The following is a 20,564-nucleotide window of genomic DNA, read 5'->3' as shown; positions in this document are numbered from 1 at the left end:
TGAAGAGCCACAGGGAGCCGTTGCTGGTTGGCTAGACCCAGGGTCTATAGACACCAGCTTTTATTTCTGCAGATGACCAAGAGCTAGTCTCTCTGAAGACTGTGCATGTCTAGGGAATTAGTCAGTCACATCTGCCAGCTACTGCAGGATTTGGCACCACGTGGACATGGAGGGCATCCACTGCCAGTGGCCGTGAAAGTGACCGCAGAGGTCAATTTTTACACCAGTGGCTCCTTTCAGGGTTCTATAGGTGACCCCTGTGGGATATCACAAGCCTCCACCCACAAAGGAATCCATGAGGTCAGAGATGCCATCTTCATGAGGGCACACACCTTTGTGCATATCGCCAGGGACCAGGAAAGCCAGGATGCAAGAGTGATTGGATTTGCCCAGATCTCATGTTTCCCACAGGTGCAGGTTGCCATTGACTGCACTCACAAGATGCTCAGATCTCCGGCGCAACTAGGGGTAAACTACATCAACTGCAAGGGATTTCATTTGATGAATGTGCACCATAACCGCATCCTGCAGGTCTGTGCATGGTTTCCAGGGAGTGTGCATGACTGCAGCATTCTCAGTTGGTAACAGATTCCTGACGTCTTCCAGAGTCCACAGAGGGTTTCATGCATCATCGTAGTCTGCTGCGCCCTTTACAACCTGGCGCTGTAACGGGGAGAGAAGCTGCAGGGGCTACAGATCTCCTCCGATGAGGAGGAACACAGCTCATCAGAACAAGGAGCAATAGGCAGGGAGACATTCTTGGGAGCTTATTGGCAATAGTGAACAGTATGTACAAGTGATTAACACCCATGCCCAGGCTTTGCAACCACATCTTATAACTTTCCTAACACTGCCGCTATGTCATGGTGCTCCCCAGACATCCACAGTGGAGGTGGAGGCAGCCTGCTGACTGCTACACCCTGTCTGTGATGGCCTTTGTGGGCGCCCTCCAGAGCACTGAAACCTTGAGGGCCCTGGCCTGCTTTTGAGGTCCTGCTCTGTGGCAGTGGCACCCTCCTCAGTCTGTGGAGCTGGAGCTCTTAAAGTCACAGGAAGAGGGGATTCGGATGGGCTGGACACCCCCGGAGTTACCCAGATGGATGGCCCAGGGGCGTACACTTGCTGATCCTCTTCCCTATGGGTGTCCAAGGGCCCCTGGCTGACGCCTTGAGGAGAAGGGGAAGCTGGAGTGAGATCGAGCTGCCCCGCACCCCCCTCGCATACACACTGTTGGAGGCCAACTATGGCATCAGCGATGGAGTTCAGCCCACACAGCAATGCAGGAGCGACGTTCTGGACCAAGGTCTCCATGGCATCCTACCAGTGTTGATCTTAGTGCGTTGGCATGACGGCGCATGCACACCTGATGTGGATATGCATACAGGCCAGACTGGGTAACGATGGCAGGGGGAGGTGATGGTGTAGTGGTATTGTTGCTGAACTATTAATCTAGAGACCAAATGTAACGATCTGAGGAGCCGAGTTTGAATCCCACCATGGCAGGTGGTGGAATCTGAGTTTGATAAAAATCTGGAATTGAATGTCTAATGATGACCATGAAACCATTGCCAATTGTTGTAAAAACACATCTGGTTCACTAATGTCTTTTAGGGAAGGAAATCTGCCAGTTGAATCTACAACTTAATGATGAGAGTGCCACCAACTTGGTCAAATTGACTCTCAATGAAATCAATTAGATAAACTTCCCCATTAAATTATTCTAGTTTACAATCATAAACATCAGAAATAAGAGCTTAAGAAAATAAATTAAGACAAGAAACTGCAATCTAGACCATCTATTTCAAGTTCGAGTATTCAATCCAAAGTTGTTTTTTTAAATGTGCAGCGTTAAAGTAGGAAGATATGTGCAAAACATAAAATAAATAGCAGGAGGAGGACCTGACCTGCAATGTCAATAAGCTGTGCCATTATTATCATCATTGCTGTGTGTGTTAGTTGCACAATGCTTACAATAATTAACTTGATCACACACAGGAATTGGAGGGTAAAATACTCACGTGAGTATAAGAGAGAGGTGGTGGGGTAGCGAGAGAGTAAGCAGCTTCTATAAACACTATGAGGGTAATTTTCCCTGTCACCATTTGGGCAGCAGATTTAATTCATTGAAATGAAGAGAAATGAAAATTGGGCAGTTTCTATAACAAGTGGGACATCTGCCCCATTAATTTACCACCCAACCGGTCAAGGTTAAAATTACTTCCTATAAACTCAGATTGAAGACCTTGGTAGCACTGATGAATGAGGTAAGTGAAGCTTGTCTGAATATGAATGGGTCACTGCTGTAGAAAATCTAACATTGAAATTAGCTCGACTATATTTAGATTCTTTCTACGAACTGCCATCTGTGAATCTGTATATCACTCTGGTCTTGCTGGAAATTCTCACTGCGATTGCATAATGCTCCCAAACAGATAAAATTGAGACGTTCACAAAGTACCTGCAGATTGCACATTTCCAGCAATTTTACAATCATTATCCTGTGCTTCCAATTGCCTGTCACTTTAATTCTCCGTCCCTCTCCCACTCTGACTTACATGTCCTTGATGTTCCATTGAAGCTCAAAGTAAGATTGAGGAACAGCACATCATCTTTCGATTAGGCATTTTACACCTTCTGAACGCAACAATGAGCTCAACAATTTCCAGGCCATAATCTCTGCCCCCATTTATTTTTCTGCTTTTGGACAGCAGCTGTTGCTGATGATTCTGTGTTTTCCCATTTACACTTGCACAAGACAACTTTTATTTCTTGTCTCATTACCATCTCTTTTTGCCTTGCACTATCATCTATTTGTAATTTAATCTCCCCTGCCTATCGAAAATCTTCCCTTTTGTTCTTTCCTCCGTTCTGCTGCCTTTCCCTGTCTCAGTTTAAAAACTGTTACAACTCTTAGTGCTCCCAGTTCTGACGAAGGGGCATCGACCTGAGGTGTTAACTGTTTTTCTCCCTCAACAAATTCTTCCAGACCAGATGAGGTCTCCAGCATTTTGTGTTTTCCTCTCAGATTATCAGCATCCACAGTATTTTGCTCTTCTAACTCCAGGTCCTTCTTCTGTCTAACTCTCCCTGTAAAAATTTCAGAAGACAAAAACCTTTCTGAATGTGGGATGAAGTACCGGGTTTCTCCATTCTCCTGCTCCTTCCTTTCAACAAGATCCTGCAACTTTAAATCTTCAAGACTGAGCCTTTGACGGGTCAATAGGTAAATGTGCCTCCTATCACTTGTCACTTCAATTCTTTACAGCAAAGGATGTAATACTGTCCTAACACATCCAAATAGACAATTTACAGAGGTAATTTGAGATAGCAAAGCTGTTCCAGTCACAGTATCATCACGCTAATTTTCAAACATGCTATTTTATAGGCAGCGTGTTTAGATAGTTATCTAGTGTCAAGGAAATAGGATTCAAAGTCATTTTTTGACAGCTTTGTCCTGACGAGGCTGCTTATTCAAAGAAAAGGAATACAGTATACTCACCCCCTCTGGAGGGTACGCCACCCAGCCCAAGTCTCCAGGAGCCGACATAGAATCCAAGAGGGTAACTATAAACAAGGAGAAAAGCAACTGTAAGTCCCTGTGATGAGAATTAGTGTATCTTTGAGTGAAGGCCAGCATTAACCTGCCCTGAACTTTTCAGAGAATTGGAATTTCATTGTGGTCAGACATGGTCAAAGCTCGAAAAAAAATTCCCTTAATCCCAAACATCAATTAACTTAAAACTAGTGTTGAAAATAAGCAGGATTTGGATATTCTGAGCTGCAAACCTGGATAAATGTTCAGTTTTCACACTTGCCAATGGATGAGTAAATTACAATTCTAGTTGCTGGATTCAACCAATACTTGAAGTAACTTGAGGTCCATGGGCTTGTTGGATGCTACATAATTACTAGGGACGCAAGGGTCACAAAGAATCTTTTAAAGTTCTTCATTCGGTTAGGAAATTTATGTTCTTGAGATGTTCGAATTATAATCACTACAAGTAAGCATAGTAAATTGGAAAATCCACATGAGACGACTCTTAAATTGTCTAACAAATGCCTGCATGTTCTGTCAGCACAAGTGGAGTTTTGAATGCCCAGTTTCAGGCTAATCTAAAACTGTGTCCCTGCAAACTATATTTGCATCACATTCACAATACATCAAAGTAGTGCATTCAATCGACATAAATAGAAATGTTGACTTAATGCTCATTCTTTAATACAAATCCAATCACCAGCCTTTGGACTGAACAGATCTGTGTCAAGTTCGATAGTTTATTACATTCTAATGATTGTTGCAGGTTAAATTGTTTGGTACACAGCACTGAAATCTACTATTAGCAATATACGGTTTTTGGCCAAATAATGGCCTGGCTCATTAATTAAACATTTTAGGACCAATACTTCATTTAACCCCAGTAGACTGTAGATTGTGCGTGCTTGAACACATTCAATGATCTCACTTGGCCGAGCAGTACACATTAATTCCTAATAATGGCAGGTAATCAGATTTGTATTGAAGAATGAACATTATGTTCACGCCTTCATTTATCTTTAAAGTTGATGCGTTTGTAGTGTGATACAAATATAGTTTACAAGATCTGGCTTTAGATTAGCCCGAAACTGGGTAACAGAAAGGGGGCTTTCAGAATTGTGCATGTGCATTTGTGACACATAGTATCTATAGCAATTTTTTTTGTTCTTTTTGTGAGATGTAGGCACTACTGGTAAGGTCAGCATTTGTTGCCCATCCCTAATTGCCCTTGAACTGAGTGGCTTGCTAGCCATTTCAGAGGGCTAATAAGAGTCAACCACATTGCTGTGGACCTGGAGGCACATGTAGACCGAGTAAGACTTCCAGCCCTAAAGGGCGTTCGTGAACCAAACTGGTTTTTCAACAATCGATGACAGTTGTCAAGATCACCATTCCCGAAACGAGCTTTATATTCCAGATCCATTATTTGAATTTAAATTCCACCAACTGCCATGCCTTTGCCTGGTCTCTGGGTTACTAGTCCAGTGATATTACCACTATGCCACTACCTCCCCATAAGCATCATCTTATGTAGACTGCCCTTGCCTGCAATTAATGCAACTGTATCCAAGAACCCAAAATTGATAACCTGTGAATAAAAGAATTACTAGATGAGTAAAGACCAAGGTTTTACTTCACAGAAATAAAAACAAAAAATGCTGGTAAAACTCAGCAGGTCTGACAGCATCTGTGGAGAGAGAAGCAGAGTTAATGTTTTGAATCCATATGACTCTTCTTCAGAACTAAAGAGAAGTAGAAATTAGATGGATTTTATACTGTTGAAGAGAGGGGGTGGAGCAGGTGGAGTAAACTAGAAGGTCAGGGATAGATGCAAGCTAAGGAGAAATTTGACAAAGATGTCACGGACACAGGACAAAGGGAGTATTAATAGCAGTGTTAAAGACTAAAGAAGGTGCTGATAGTGGCATAAAGGTAAGATAGCAGGATGTGTTAAAAAGCAGAACAAGGCTCAGTGCTCTCTGAAAGCAAAACATACCAAGTGTCAGATGGCCCTGTGGGGGGGTGCCCATGGGAAATAAATAAATAAATAAATAAAGGTAATTGGATTAAAAAAAGGAGTAAAGATGGAAGAGAAGTTCATGGTCCACTCAGTTCAATATTAGGGATGGGAAACAAATGCTGGCCTTGCCAGTGACACCCACATCCTATGGAAAAAATAAAGGTGCTGCACCTTCTGCGATTGCATGGGGGGGGTGGGGTGGGGGGGGGGGGGGGGGGGGTGGGTAGTATGGGGGTTGAGGAGTTGGGGGTGATGGAGGAGTGGATCAGGGTGTCACGGAGGGACGGGTTGAAGGGAAGATGGGGAACATTGCAGCAGGCCAAGGATGGACATGTGGACATGAGAGCAAGATGGTGAGTTGAAATGGCTTACTTCACAGAAATTCTGATAAAAGCACAGATTTCTTAGTGAATTACTTCTTCAGTTCTAAGAATTACCTGAACAACATGAGTTCTATTAAATGAAGATCTTGGAGTTAATAAACATAGTGCCCTTAAAAATTAATGCATTATTCACTACAACTTCACACATTTGAGCAGCTGCATTGCCTGGCATCAAAATATAGTCGTTAATTATCGTGTAATCTCGTTCAGCACTAGAAAGTAACTTTAGTTAGGAGCATAAAAGCACCTCTGCAGAACCATTAATTGACACAATGTTTGACTCCACTGTAATAAATGTGCCTGTGTTGGGCAGCGTTACCTCATACAATCACACCATGGTGTGAATTAACACTTTATACACCTGCACTTCATGTCCACAGGGATTTCATTATAAGCTAAGACTAAGATGATTTTCTCTATTAGTGTTTAAACAAATCACCGATTAGTCAGTCGTCTAATTTTCAAGGGAATACACCATTTATCATCTGTCTTATCATTTTATTCCAATAACATTAAAATTATGAGGTATGTGGTTTTCACTTGTTACCAAGGTGAGAGGAAACTTGGAACTGGAACGACTGAAATGAGTTACAGAATCCATACCACAAAATTACACGATTCCTCCCTGCCTCCATCTATGTCTTCCCTCTGTTTAGCCACTTAATAAGGAACTCATAGAGTTATATTTGGAGAGGGAATGATTCATTTGAAGAAAGAAAGTTAACAGTTATGGAAATCAAAGGTGGAGGTCTTATGGTGCTGTGGGTAGCATCCCTACCTCTGAGCCAAGAAACTCTGGGTTTGAGTCCTACCCCAGGACTTGATGGCAACAGAATGCGCATTCATAACGTGGCCAAACAGGTTGACTATCAACCTGTAAATCCTTCCAATATGCCTATGGCAGGCGGTAAGAGCAGGAGTGTCTCTGGTCAGCCATGCTTGATGCAGAGTAATGCCCTTCAAGCTATAGCCTCTGGCGATAGGCTAGTGACCTGTTCCAGGATAAACTAGCCAGGGAAACAGACATAAGCATGTGTTTTGTCCCCCTCAGGCACAACTAGGCATGGGCAAAGAAATAAAGAAGGATGAAATCAAAGGGAGTTTCTCTCACACAGACATATCGACAATATTCAGATTCAACTATGAATGTGGATAATGCCCCATAAATTTCACAAAAGAATAATTGCCAAGTCTGGACAATATTTATACTACCCTTCCATAAATTTTACAAGTTTGCCTTTCTAATCCTGGACTGTGAGCTTGGGGAGAGATTCAGTTTTATGTACTTGGTTGAAGTAAATCCCTCCTTTGGCTCAGCATCTATTTTTCTCATGTTTCTGTGAAGCACCTTAAGATGCTTGCCACATTAAATGTGCTGTAGAAGTATCAGTGAGAGCAAAACAGGTCTGTCACAGGTAACAGGCGAATCAATTTGTGATAACTTCCAAGTATGCAGAAGAAACATGATTTCCCCTTCTCTCACCCCTCATAGATTATTGGTACCAGCCTGTTTAATAAGTCTGTCACTGTGTCACTTGTATGACTCATATACCAACCTGTGTACTTCTGCAATAGACTCAACCCTCTAACTCTGGCCCCTTGCATGCCTCCTATTCCTTTCACCCTCCCACTGGCAGCCTTACCTTCGGCCATCTAGCCCAATGCTCTGGAATTTCCTTCTTAAACCTCTCCCCACCTCTCTCTTATCTTTAAGACCTTTCTTAAAATCTATCTCTTTGACCAAGCTTCTAGTCAACCTTCTCAACATCATCTTCTTTGACTTGTTGTCAACTTTTGTTTAATATTCATTTGTGAGGCACCTTTGGATGTTTTCCTTCATTAAAGGTACTATATAAATGCAAGCTGTTGCAGTCAGAGTAAGCTTCACTCTACCATACACAGTTGTTAAGCCATATATATAGAAGACAAACTGTTGATCAGAAGCATACATCAATGCTAGAAAAATGCTTGTTTCTCCTACTGATGTATGTCACCTACCTAACCCAGGTTGCTCTGGTAGGTGTCCAAACAGGGTCTGACAACTGAGAAATATGAATTGGACATTAAAAGAGGCCAATGAGTATACAAAATTAATAGAATTATTCCTACACTTATCAATATAATAATTCTTACATTTGAGCACTAATTTTCAGTGCTATAGTTAAATTAGATATATCTTTACACCTGTATTATAAACAAGTACAATTGCTTCAAGTTCTCCTGTCATTTCTAAATCCTCACCCTTAATGTAGAGGCCAGGAAATTGGTTGGTACCAACACAAACTGGGCATGATAATCAATCTCTGTTACATAACAAGTCCAAGGTGCACCCGATATTGGGCCTCAGGCCTCATTTACATGAGATCAGCAACCCTTGGTCATGAGGCCACCCCCCCAAACACCCTTCCCATACCCTTAACATTCTTCCCACTTAACTACTGACCACCCAACTCCCCTCCTGGCCCTCTTGCTAGCTGACATTGTCAATGGTTCATTCTTTCAAGCATATCATACTTACCTTCAAAATCACTATTATCAGCCCACCCTTGGCCCATCCTCCTTACCAACTATCACTCTACTTCCAGCCTCCCTTTCCTCTCTAAGGACTAGAAGTATTTCATTGCTTCCCAGCTCTATGTGTATCTCTTCCACAATTCCCTGTTTAAATTCTTCCAGGCTGCTTTCCCTAGTTCATTTTGCATCAAAATAGCCTAGTCATTCCTCCTTGACCTCTCACTAATATCTGACATGGCTGACAAACCATCCTTCTCCAATGTTCCTCTGCTGTGCAGATTCATGACACTGCCCTCACATGATTCCATGCTTACTTCAGAATGCAGCCAGAGCACTTTCTGCAAACATTTCCATTCCGTCCTCCCCTACTGTCTGCTCTAAAGTCCCCAAGGATTTACCCTTGGTTCCTGCTTTTTCTGATGTACATTGTCACTAGATTATATTGTCTGCAGACATGGGATCAGCTTCCGCAAGCACACTGCTGACACCCAGCTTTTCCTCTCCACCACCTTGATTGATTCCTACCTCTGTGCTGTCAGATTGCTTGCCCAACACCTACCTATTCATGGATGTGTCGTAAAGTCATTCCAGCTCAACATTAGGATGGGTAAGGTCATTCATTGCCTTGGGTTTTGCCCTAAATCTGTTCCCCTATCAATGACTCCATCTTCCTCCCAAACACTATTTCAACCCACACAATTCTCAACCTTGACATGTTATTGGAATCTGGGTTGAGTATTATTTCAGTATCTTTTCCATTATAAAGTCTATGTACTTCTGCCTCCACAATGTAGTCCATCCACGTTATACCACCTATTCTTTTTGTTGGAAAATGTTGTATTCTAATCATGTCCTGTTTGAATGTCTCACATTTTCTGTGCATTTTCTTATCTGATGACTTTTTTCTTCAATTTTATTGAGCTAATTTCCTTGTGGGGGCAGATGGGGTGGGAAGGTAGTGGTGCAAATGTGAGGCTTAAATCCATGTTCCTATTAATTTGCACATACCTCAAATCACCAATATTAATTGTATATACCAAAAGAATGACTGAATTTCAAACAGGCACTGTTGACGCTTTTAACATCCGTGTTGCGCTGATTCTGTTATCACGGGACCATTCCTAAATCCAAACAATATTGGGTGCATGGATGATTTCTAACTCCATGTTGACTCACCTGTCCTAATTTCCAAAAAAAAAACTCCAATTACCAAAAAACAGTAACAGTGTCATCACTGGAGACCACATTTGCTTTTTAATATCTAGCAACGGAAATAACATACCAATTATAACACCAATAAATTCAGAAACACAATAATCTGGCTCCTGGACCTATTGTAATTTTCTTCAGGGTTGGCAGGTGGGGTGGGGAGGGGTGGCAGGGATGGGGGACGGTGGGGGAAACCAGAACTTCAGTTTGAAAACTGAATAGGTCACTATGGAGGTAAAATTCATTTAGCAAACTACACCTGTTATTCAGCCCCCAGCATAGAATTTCCATTCCCCACAGCAGGCTGCCCTTTACAGACATGGAATTATCCAATTAAAGATAATTAGTGTTGGATTAAGGTTTTATACAAGGTGTTCACTGGGGAGTGAACTAAAGCTGCCAAAACTCATTTCACTTAGGATCTGTAAGAAAAGGCTGCTGCAAGACAGCTGAGAACTGAATTCGATCGATTTGGTTTGCATTCAGACTCAGTCCCAGAAGTAAAAGGGTAATGTCCTGACTCACCATTTGCACGGCTGTCGATATCAGGTCAACACCGACGAAACATTTCTGTATGGCATGAATGGGATACTAATGATATGGATCTGTGATTATTTAGCATGACTCAGTGGCAGTACTCTCATCTCTTGAGTCATCATGGATTAAACCCCATCACAGGATTTAAGGAAATAATCTAGGCTGTGGCTAAGTGTGTTACTGAGGGAGTGCTGCAATGTTCAAAGTGCCGTCTTTCATATAACATTAAACTGAGGCTCTACTGTCTATCGTGTGATATTAAACGGATCCAATGCCCTATCTGTCTTTTAAAGTAAATATAAAAGAACCCGTGGCACTATTTAAAGAAAAGCATGTGGGTTTTCCTTGCACCCTCATCAATATTTATCTCTCAACTAACACCAACAAAGCAGGTTAACTGATGTAATGCTGTTTGTAGTGTTTTGTAGCATACAAGACATAATGCTTGGTGACCTTCTGAGGTTGCAAACAGTCCTATATGAGTACAACTTACTTATTTCTTTAAGTAACAGACATCATCATTTTAAAGCAAAATGAATAAGGCTCACTCCTGAAGAGTGGCAGGTTTGTTGCTGACCTATCTCCCTGCCTTTTTTTCTCCTCCCTTCTATGCTGTTACATTTAGCTGCTTCAAGGCATTATCACTGCAGTGATTACCCACCACATTTCAATACATACAGCATTTTTTATTTTCATTTTATCTGTCCTGTATATTCACACTTGCTTCCTTACAGACTGAAGAAAGTTGACTGTTGGATATCAGACAATTTAGTACTTTAAGGGGATTTTAAAAATGTCAGTGAACCATGTGGAGTGAGGCAGTGAGCATGATGTATTGGAGAGAATAAAAAACACCCTAAGCAGATTTATGTTCGAGCTTCTTCAACAATTTTGTCAGGTAAAGATATTGTCCATTATACCACAAATTAAATAGCCCCAGTTTAGTCTGAGTTAGTTGTAGCACTGCATCTCTGTCTTGAGTTCTCTGCCTGAAGGCAGGTCTTTGGTGATTATTCACCAATGCATGGCAAAGTGCTATGATCTTTTACTACAGGTAGAATGAGAAGGCAAGCATGAGTCCACCTCATCCCGAGCAGGGATCAAACCCTGTGCTGCTGGCTTTAATCTAATCCACATGCTAACTGTCTAGCCAACTGAGCTAACCGGCCCCTGCCCATTACATGTATACATCAAATGGTCCCAGTAACTCTGTACTGCGTTAGATAACCTCATCTAGGAAAGTAGTTGAGGTGCTACGATGGCCTCAGCATAGCTGAATTAGACAAAAGAGCCAGATTTCGTTCCTGGTTCCTATCCAGTGAATCCTGATGGAAATTGCTCATATTTGGATGTTAAATGGAAACAGGATTGGGCTCAAAGTCATATCTTTTCTAGTCAAATAAATTGCTAACACCGTTGTCTAGCCTCAAACGTGAAGAAGGAGCAGAGAGATTCTGCCACTTATAGGATGGAACCCCAATAAAAGCCAGGATTCTCAGAAGAGCAGGGAAACCTGGCACAGTATCCCCCCTATACTGTGTGAAATACCCATCATTTTTTGTTAACACTCTCCCACCTCTGAAGGTGTTGACTCCTTGACCGGACGTTGTTTCACAGCCACAATTGCCCTTGTCCAAGGGATCACCACACGCAGGGCAATCCATCAAAGTGGGGCATTGGAGTGCAGCGCTCAGGTGACATCCATATGTACATGCCCATTACCAACACAGAAATTTCCAACAGAATCATAAGCAGGAATCCTGACTAATTTAATTTTCTTTTCCTTCGACTAACCCAACAGAGAGATGACACCAGTTGTCTCACTCTCGTATGGTCACTCTAGATGTGATCAACCAATTCAGCACAGAGCTGAAATCAAAGCTTGGATTTTTCTAATCTGTGTAGATGAGCTAAATCACTGGATAAACTCATTGAATAATCTAGGGGCCTTTCCTTTCTCCATTTTTAACCAGCTACATCACCCACTCATAACTGGGCTAATACACAATTCGGCAAGACTTTGATGCTTCTGTATTAATCTATGCTTTCCACTGCATCTTTCTTTTCTCTCTACCCAGTTCTGGTTTTGTCAAGTAGCTGTTACCTGTACACAGAACTGAGAAATGAGCAGCATTATTAATTCGAAACATTAAAGGTTTTGTCGGGGAAACAGGGTTATTGGGGATATGAAAGGAATGATAATCTGTGTTTAACTGATGTTGAAGATCATCTGCATTGGCAGTATTTATGGTTCCTGCGTAAGTCTGAGTGCATCCATTGGCACTGAGCCAAGCATCTTGGCATATCTCTCAATGCATATATTCAACACCCTTCATAATGCAGGTTTTAGAAGATGTACAGAGAGCACATTACAGTTAGGGATGGGTTTTTATTAAATACAGTGCTCCTATTCATAAGGGACTATTTTAAAGAAGCGTATGTATTAACGTTCAGTATACATCAAAAAATGAGTGAGACACCACTGAAATCACACTAGTTGAACAAGTGATGTGCTTCATTTACAGAGCTGTTCCTTAATCTCATTTTAGAATTGGCATTAGGTTCAAGGAAATCAGTTCTACAGAGCAATGTGTATAACAGAACTTAATTTCTGCACTGCATCTTGGAAAAGCAATGGCCAAGTGGAATCTTAACCCTGTCTGATGGCAGGTGGTACCTTATCCTTGAGAGTTCAATGGAAAATTGCACTGTGTAATGTGATACTAAGCCAGTCTCTGGAGTTTGCCCCTAAACCCCCCTGCCTCACTGTCTTCCTCGCTTCCTTTAAGACCCTCCCTTGAAAGTTGCTGCTTGGACAATGCTTTTTGATTACCTATCCCAATCTCTCCTGTTTTGGCTTGGTGTCCATTTGTCATCACTCCTCTGAGAAGCACCCTAGCATGTTTATCCATGCTACATAAATGCAAGTTATTGTCAAAAATATAACTATTAAAGGATGAAATCACTGGCCACCTTTTCTGAAGGGAGGTGAGAAAGAGAGAGAGCTCTCCCAATGCCCTTGTGGGTAAAGACATTGGCTAAGTACTACATCATTCCAACCAGAGGCCCCAAACTTGATTCCCCGCTGTGTGCTGAATTAGATTATCTCTGCAGCAGGGACATTACAATCGACCTTCAGGGTCCATGTGGTAAGCAAGAGGGAAAGATAAACCAGAGTTCACATTCCAGATTAAAGTTCAGTAACTGCTGTGGAAATTTGCATATATAGTGAGGATAGAGTCAGTTTCACCTGTTATAACTTCCACAATCCTACAGTATGCTGACACCGGCTGGGCCAACATGTTAAGAATAGCCCCACTTGGGCAAAGGATTGGTGTGGTGCCATGGGGTGTACCCATAAGAGCCAACATCTTCAGGAATTGGGGGCGGGGGGGGTGCTGGGGGGGTTTTGGGGAGGAAGCTGACAAAATAAAAGGAACTGGTCAAGAAAAGCCTTTCCTACAAAGTCATAGCACTACTTCACTCACAGGTGTCAGTGCATTTGGGTAGTACCCCAGTGTATGCGACTACATTAAGTTGGCTGTTAACAATGACTGCCTTTCCTCTCCATCTAATGTAGCCATGACAGAACTCAGATGTATGAATAGTTACAAATCATTGAATATTCAGGTGCAAGATGGTGCCTCTGATCTGATGAATGTCCTTTACAAGTATGAATTCTGTTCAGCTTGTCAATGGCTAAACAATGTCTGTTCGTTTTGCTAAAAAATTATGATTTGTAAGATGATGTGGAGATGTGAAATGGGAAGTACATATGCTCAGTCTGCATTAAGTGAATTTTTCACATTGATCTTTTAATTTTTAAAAAATTTGTTCATGGGATGTGGGCGGCGCTGGTAAGGCCAACATTTATTGCCCATCTCTAACTGCCATTGAGAAGATGCTGATGAGTTGCCTTCTCAAACCGCTGCAGTCCCTATGGTGTAGGTACACCCACAGAACTATTAGGAAAGGAGTTCCAGGATTTTGACCCAGCAATAGTGAAGGAACGGTGATATATTTCCAAGACATAGTGGTGAGTGACTTTGAGGGGAACCTCCAGGTACATCTGCTGCCCTTGACCTAAGTGGTAGAGGTCGCGAGTTTGGAAAGTGCTGTTGAAGGAGGTTTGATGAGTTGCCGTAGTGCTTATTGTAGATGGTACCCACTGCTGCTACTGAGCATCAGTGGTGGAAGGAGTGAATGCAGAAGGTGATGGATGGGGTGCCAATCCAGCGGGCTGCTTTGTCCTGGATGGTATCCAGCTTTTTAAGTGTTGCTGGAGCTACACTCATCCAGGAAAGTGGAGATTATTCCATCACACTCCTGACTTGTGCCTTGTAGATGATGGACAGGCTTTGGGGAGTCAGGAGGTGAGTTACTCACATCAGGATTGCTACCCTCTCCGTGGAATTCCCAGCTTCTGGCCTGTTCTTGCAGCCACAGTATTTATATGGCTGGTCCAGTTTAGTTTCTGGTCAATGGTTATCCCCTAGGATGTTGACAGTGGGTTATTCAGCAATGGTAATGCCATTGATTGTCAAGGGGAGATGGTAAGATTCTTTCTTACTGGAGACGGTCATTGCTTGGCACTTGTGTGGTGCAAATGTTACTTGCCACTTATCAGCCCAAACCGGAATATTGTCCAGGTCTTGCTGCATTTGGACACGGACAGCTTCAGTATCTGAGGAGTCACAAATGGTGTTGAACATGGTGCATTCATCAGCAAACATCCTCAATTCTGACCTTATGATGGAGAGAAGGTCATAGATGAAGCAGCTGAAGATGGTTGGGCCAAGGACACTACCCTGAGGAACTCCTGCGGTGATGTCCTGGGTCTGAGATGATTGACCTCCAACAACCACAATCATCTTCCTTTGTGCTAGGTATGACTCCATCCAGTGGAGAGTTTTCCCCTGATTCCCAGTGACTTCAGTTATGCTGGGCTCCTTGATGCCACACTCAGTCTAATGCTGCCTTGATGTCAAGGGCAGTCACTCTCACCTCACCTCGGGAGTTCAGCTCTTTTATCCATTTTTGGATCAAGGCTATAATGAGGTCAAAAGTTGAGTGGCAATAGATAAAATCCAGCACCGTTCAAATTTGCATAGGACAGAACAAAGGGCTACAACACTGACTCTACTGGACAGAAACATGGAACTAAAATTCCGCCTTCATCTCATCCTATCCCTAAGCATTTTTTTATTATTCCTCTTCATTACACTCATTCATTTCTCTTTTGCACCCACATTTACTCACTCTTTCATGAGCTTCAAGTTTTATACAGGGAGATCTATAGAAAAGAGGCAGCATAGTGGGGCCACATGGCAAGCAGCATTTCCGTGGAATCTGGGACAAATGTTTAATGGAAAGAGCAATGTCAGCCACCAACTTTCAACCATTTCACTCTTCTCTCCATTTTCAGTTGCTCCTAACCCTCTCTGTCATCATGGAAGATCTTCATTTGACCTAACAATCAGGTCATCTCGTGTTATTACCAGTAAAGAATTACATGTTTGAAATGCAGTATTTGTATAGTAACATGTCAATATTTCATCACTGGTTATCTGCCAGGCACAGGAGCCATAGAAACATTAGGGCACAGAAAGCGGTCACTCAGCCCATCCTGTCTGTGCCAGCTGAAAAAACTAGCCACCCATCCTAATCCCACCTTCCAGCAGCCAGTCCATAGCTTCATAGGTTACAGAACTTCAAGTGCAGATCCAGTTACCTTTTAAATGAGTTGAGGGTTTCTGTCTCAGCCACTAATCCAGGCAGCAAATTCCGGACACCAGCATTTACATCTGTGAACCTGTTCATTATCTTCTCCATTATCCACATGAATGACAGAAGTATCATACTTAAAACCTAGGCTGGCACTCCAGTGCTCTACTGGGGGAGGGGGGATGCTGCACCATCGGAGGTGCTGTCTTTCAGGTCAGATATGAATCTGTAGCCCAGTCTGCTCTCTTAAGTGGATGTAAAAGATCCCGAGGCACTGTCTTGAAGAAGAGCAGGAGAGTTATTCTCAATGACCTTCCCAATCCTTATCCCTCAACCAGCAGCACAAAAACATATTATCTGGTCATTATTGCATTGCTGTTTTTAAGATCTTGCTGTGTGCAACAATTAGCTGCCACGTTTCCTATATTACAACAGTGACTACACTTCAAAAGTACTTAATTGGCTGTAAAGTGCTTTGGGTTGCCCTAAGATCATGAAAGGCATTATATAATTGTTTCTTTCTATAGATGGCTATGTGAACGATTGAATGATCCATTCATTCCATAAATGGGCTGGCCTAATTATAACGTGTGGGTTATTGCTGAGTGTCTCAATGGCTTAGTTGGGTAAATGCACCCTTTATGCTGATACAGACTATTAAGATGCCAGGTTTTGTTACTGACATGTACTGAATTATCTTGTCTCAGCTGGCAGAGCATTGAGCTGCTACAACTGGCATCAGTCTCTTTGGGATTTTGAGGAGAAAAAAAAAACATTTTCCGTTCCTAAACAGTGATTCCTACTATACAATGAACATTCGCTGACAGCAGATGGGGTTTGATTGTGATCCTTCCATACTCCAACTGCCTGCTGATGCTCACTATCTAGACTCACATGCAGACTGACTACTTGGAAGAGGTACACGAAAGTTGTTGGCATCACTGGAGACAAACTCTTACAGAAGAGGTGGGGTAAACATTGGTGTTAAAAAAATCATGAAATTAGTTTCGTGATTAGAAAATTAGCTATAAACCAGTTGTTATACTTTGTATTAATAAACTCAAAATGGTGCTTTGCTTTTAACATTTTAGGTACTAAATTAGACTGAATGCTGAGATGGGCCAGGATAAGGTGAAAGTGGTCCTCTTTTCAGTCACTTATATTTTACAGAGTGCACTGCAGGGTAGGGCATGTATCTTGTCAGATCTATCAAAAACACTGGCCTTCCTTTATCTGGATACTTAAAGCTTTGGACTGTTCATTGTTGTTGTGAAATGACACATCTCCAATACAGCACTAGACACTGTAAAGGCTGACTCAGTTAAACATAAGCAGTTCCTGAATACCACTCCCCATGAAGGCTAACAGCAGGAATGTGCAGTTCACTTTCTCTCATTGCTGACCTCAACTCATCACTTTAAGATTAACATAAGCCTGTGAGGGCAGCAGCAATCAGTATTATTTGTGCATAAGTGATGAACATCAAATCTGAATCTGCAGTTAAAAACAAGTTGTACTTGATACCTTGTTGCTTGGAGGAACAAGAGGCCATTCAGCTCCTTGAGACTGTTCTGCCATTTATATCATGGCTGATCTGCACTATGCTAAATGTTAGCTGATCTCAATTTGGGTACGACAGTTGGGTTTAGTTAGCATCCTTGGCATTACACTTGGAGCAGGAGGAAATCTGAAATCGGCCAAACTTCCCACTTATCAATGCTATCTAGTGACCCCTGCTGGAACATGTGGATATAGGATGGATTCACTGTTCGGCTTGATTGTGACACCTACCTTCTATTAACCCGCTGGGTGATCATGCGAACAACAACCGCTGGGTAATATAGCAGGGAACTATCCTTTAGATAACAGCATCCTAGTAAGTCATCATCTCAGGTAGGGTAGAGAGAGAAAATTAAGTAAAGGGGAAACTTGAACCTCTTTGCAAGTGACATAAGAGACATAACGTTTTGGCAAGTCATTTCATTTTGCTTCAAAAGAGAAAAAAATATTCAGGGCTTCTGTTTAATAGGACATGTCTTACCATGTATGCTAGCCTCTTACCAATCATTCAAACTACACAGCTACACAATAAACCAGCATACAAAAAAGTAGTTGTGTAAAAAATTAAACATTTCCAAATCTGTAAGAAAAGCTTTAAATGTTCTACATATTTTGCCAGTTTTAAAAAGGGTGCTGTTGCTTAAAAAGAGAGATTAAAAAACTAAACTGGTCATGTTAAAACTCCGGAATTAAGAAGTCTGCATAAAGGAAATCTGATTCAAATCAGCAGTGGCGGAACCTGGGGCGAGAGAGACTGCCACCTTGTGCCTGCCCGTGAGTTATTCAATCTTGGTAGTGGTAAAAGGGAGGTGGGAACACACACACAGGATGATTGATCAGGACGCTGAACCAAGTATGTGTGTCCTGCCAGGTACAAAGTCTATGCTGTATACATTAAGACTAGTGGTCTCAGAAAACATTTCGGATCTAACAATCAACTTTCTCTGGACACCTCATAAAATAATGACTAACTTTGCTGCATGCATGCAAAAAATACATATGCTGACCTAAATCTATCTAATAATGGAAATCGAAATGCACTGTCGCCGTTGAGCATAACCCAATCCTTAACAAGATCCCAGGTGATGTTGTTAAATAGTATCTATTGTCAGAGGAACATGTGGGTAAATATATTTGATTAAAGCTGCACTCAAGGGACAGGACCTAAAGCCAGTTGTCGTTGATTCCTTACCCCATACTCAAGGCTATTCCCTGCCAATATCTGCTAAACTTTCTGCTCCATCAGCAAATTATTAACAATACAGACGAGTCTAATAGTCTAGTTTACATCTGCATCTATAAAGAAACCGTGAGACTGGGGGAATACCCTTCATGATGTCCAAAAGCGACTCGGATCTAATGACATCTGCAGCCTATAATTCAAATCCCTTTGCAGTTCCTTCCAATACGATAAACATGCAGAAAATATTCCAGCGATTAAGGTCTTGTGCCTCAACTCATCACAAAGCATTTCAAATCCCAAACCATTAACTTTTTTCTCTCTCTCTCTCTCTGTTTCAATGTAATAGTCGCCTAAAGTGAAACTTACCCTCGTTGGCTGGGTAAGTCCTGGCGGCATCGCTGCTGAGGATGAAGTGGAGTGTGTGCAGCAAGGGATAAATCCATCGGTGGAGAGCCATTTTAGGCCGCTAGAGTCTGCATCCCTCCTTTAAAGTTACCGAGCAGGAATAGAGAGAGAGATGGGAACCGAGAGGCTGCGGAAGGAAGCACCAACAACTCTGTCAATCAGACAGCAAACAGCGCTGCCTCACTCAGCCACCACCTTAAAGAGGCAGCATCCTCCCTCCTCCCCCCGCCCCAGCAACGCTTTAAGATCCACGTTAGCATTACAGTGATGTTCATATTGTATAAACGTGGTCATATGCATTGAAGGAGAAGAGAGAGAGAGAGAATAGGACATATTGATACGGTGAGATGTAGGAGCTTGTGTTGAGCTGAAACACGGGCAGACCTGTTGGTCGATTGGGTTGTGTAAATTCGATGTAATTCTCTATATTTGCCTTGTTAACTCAATGGCAGTTTATTTAATAAATCTAAACCCTAATTTCCAATAGTATGTTTTGTTTCCATTTGCCTACACTGTAGCTGGAACAATCATATGTATCGTTCGTCATTGCACAAACTTTACAATAACAAACAAAAAAACATGCCTTTTACACTTAAGCACCGGCTTCTTTTTGTGAAAGGATTTTTTTGAACATATTGAAGAAGTGACTTTACAAAGGTTGTATTGTTTATTCTATAAGAGAATGTCATTCGAGACTAACGTGACAGCTTGTTAAAGAGGCACGTTCTCCAATTCGAATATATCAACCAGATTTTATTTTTGTTTCAAATGAGCTTCACGACAATTGCGATGCCCTCGTTTTGCATGTGTGAGGTTCCCCATTCTGACTGACTTGTAACTCTTCTGCCCAAAGCTGTCCGACCGTGTTAAGCTAATGAACTCCAATACTAGACTCCGCCGACTGGCGACAACCCTTAAAGGCGCATCTACTCTGTAAATATTAATTCTTAAAGCAGCCCGGCAGCGTTTTTTGTCCGGAAAATCGATTAACTTATCATGGCATCCTTAAAGTCAATCTCTGTAATAAGTCGAATTGCATCTCCGTAAAAACGACAGCACTGTTTAATATTAAATTAAAGGTAGGCTTTGTGTATAAGAATTGGTCCTTCCACATCCCAAGAAAGGTCGTAATGACTTTTTCTTTTCGTTTTAAATGCACATTGACTCTTTAAAATTTCCTGCCGGCATGTGCAGTAAGTCTGAAAGGAAGAAGTTGTAACTTTCCCTCCAGCACATTGTAAATAAAATACTGCGGATGCTGGGAATCTGAAATATTAACAAAGAAAAAAGTGCTGGAAGTATTCAGCGGGTCTGGCAGTGTCGGAGGGAAACAATTAACGTTTCGAGTCGAATAGGACTCTTCTTCAGACCTGCTGACTGCTTCCAGCACTTTCTGCTTTTGTCCCTCCAGTGCTTTGCTTTGGGGAAGTGTTGTTCTTACGGGCAGGAGTTCGCGGAGTGTACAATCGACATGTCTCCCAGCTCAGTAATCTG

At 42.0% G+C, this 20,564-nt stretch overlaps 1 protein-coding gene across 2 annotated transcripts in view; it reads right to left on the bottom strand.

Annotated features, from left to right (window-relative positions):
- epha4b (eph receptor A4b) overlaps positions 1-3,559 on the bottom strand; it is a 386,334-nt gene extending 382,775 nt beyond the window's left edge. For both annotated transcript variants that reach the window (XM_041174192.1, XM_041174183.1), the window contains exon 1: positions 3,500-3,559. In XM_041174192.1, the coding sequence (XP_041030126.1) occupies positions 3,500-3,547 (48 nt within the window). In that variant the 5' untranslated portion in view covers positions 3,548-3,559. The remainder of the gene's footprint in view (positions 1-3,499) is intronic.
- Positions 3,560-20,564: the final 17,005 nt, after the last annotated feature.

This window comes from Carcharodon carcharias, chromosome 2 (genome assembly GCF_017639515.1).
Source record: "Carcharodon carcharias isolate sCarCar2 chromosome 2, sCarCar2.pri, whole genome shotgun sequence".
Classification (NCBI taxonomy): Eukaryota; Metazoa; Chordata; class Chondrichthyes; order Lamniformes; family Lamnidae; genus Carcharodon; species Carcharodon carcharias.
Note: the sequence above shows the minus strand (reverse complement) of the source record. Positions and strands in the feature narration are given on the sequence as shown.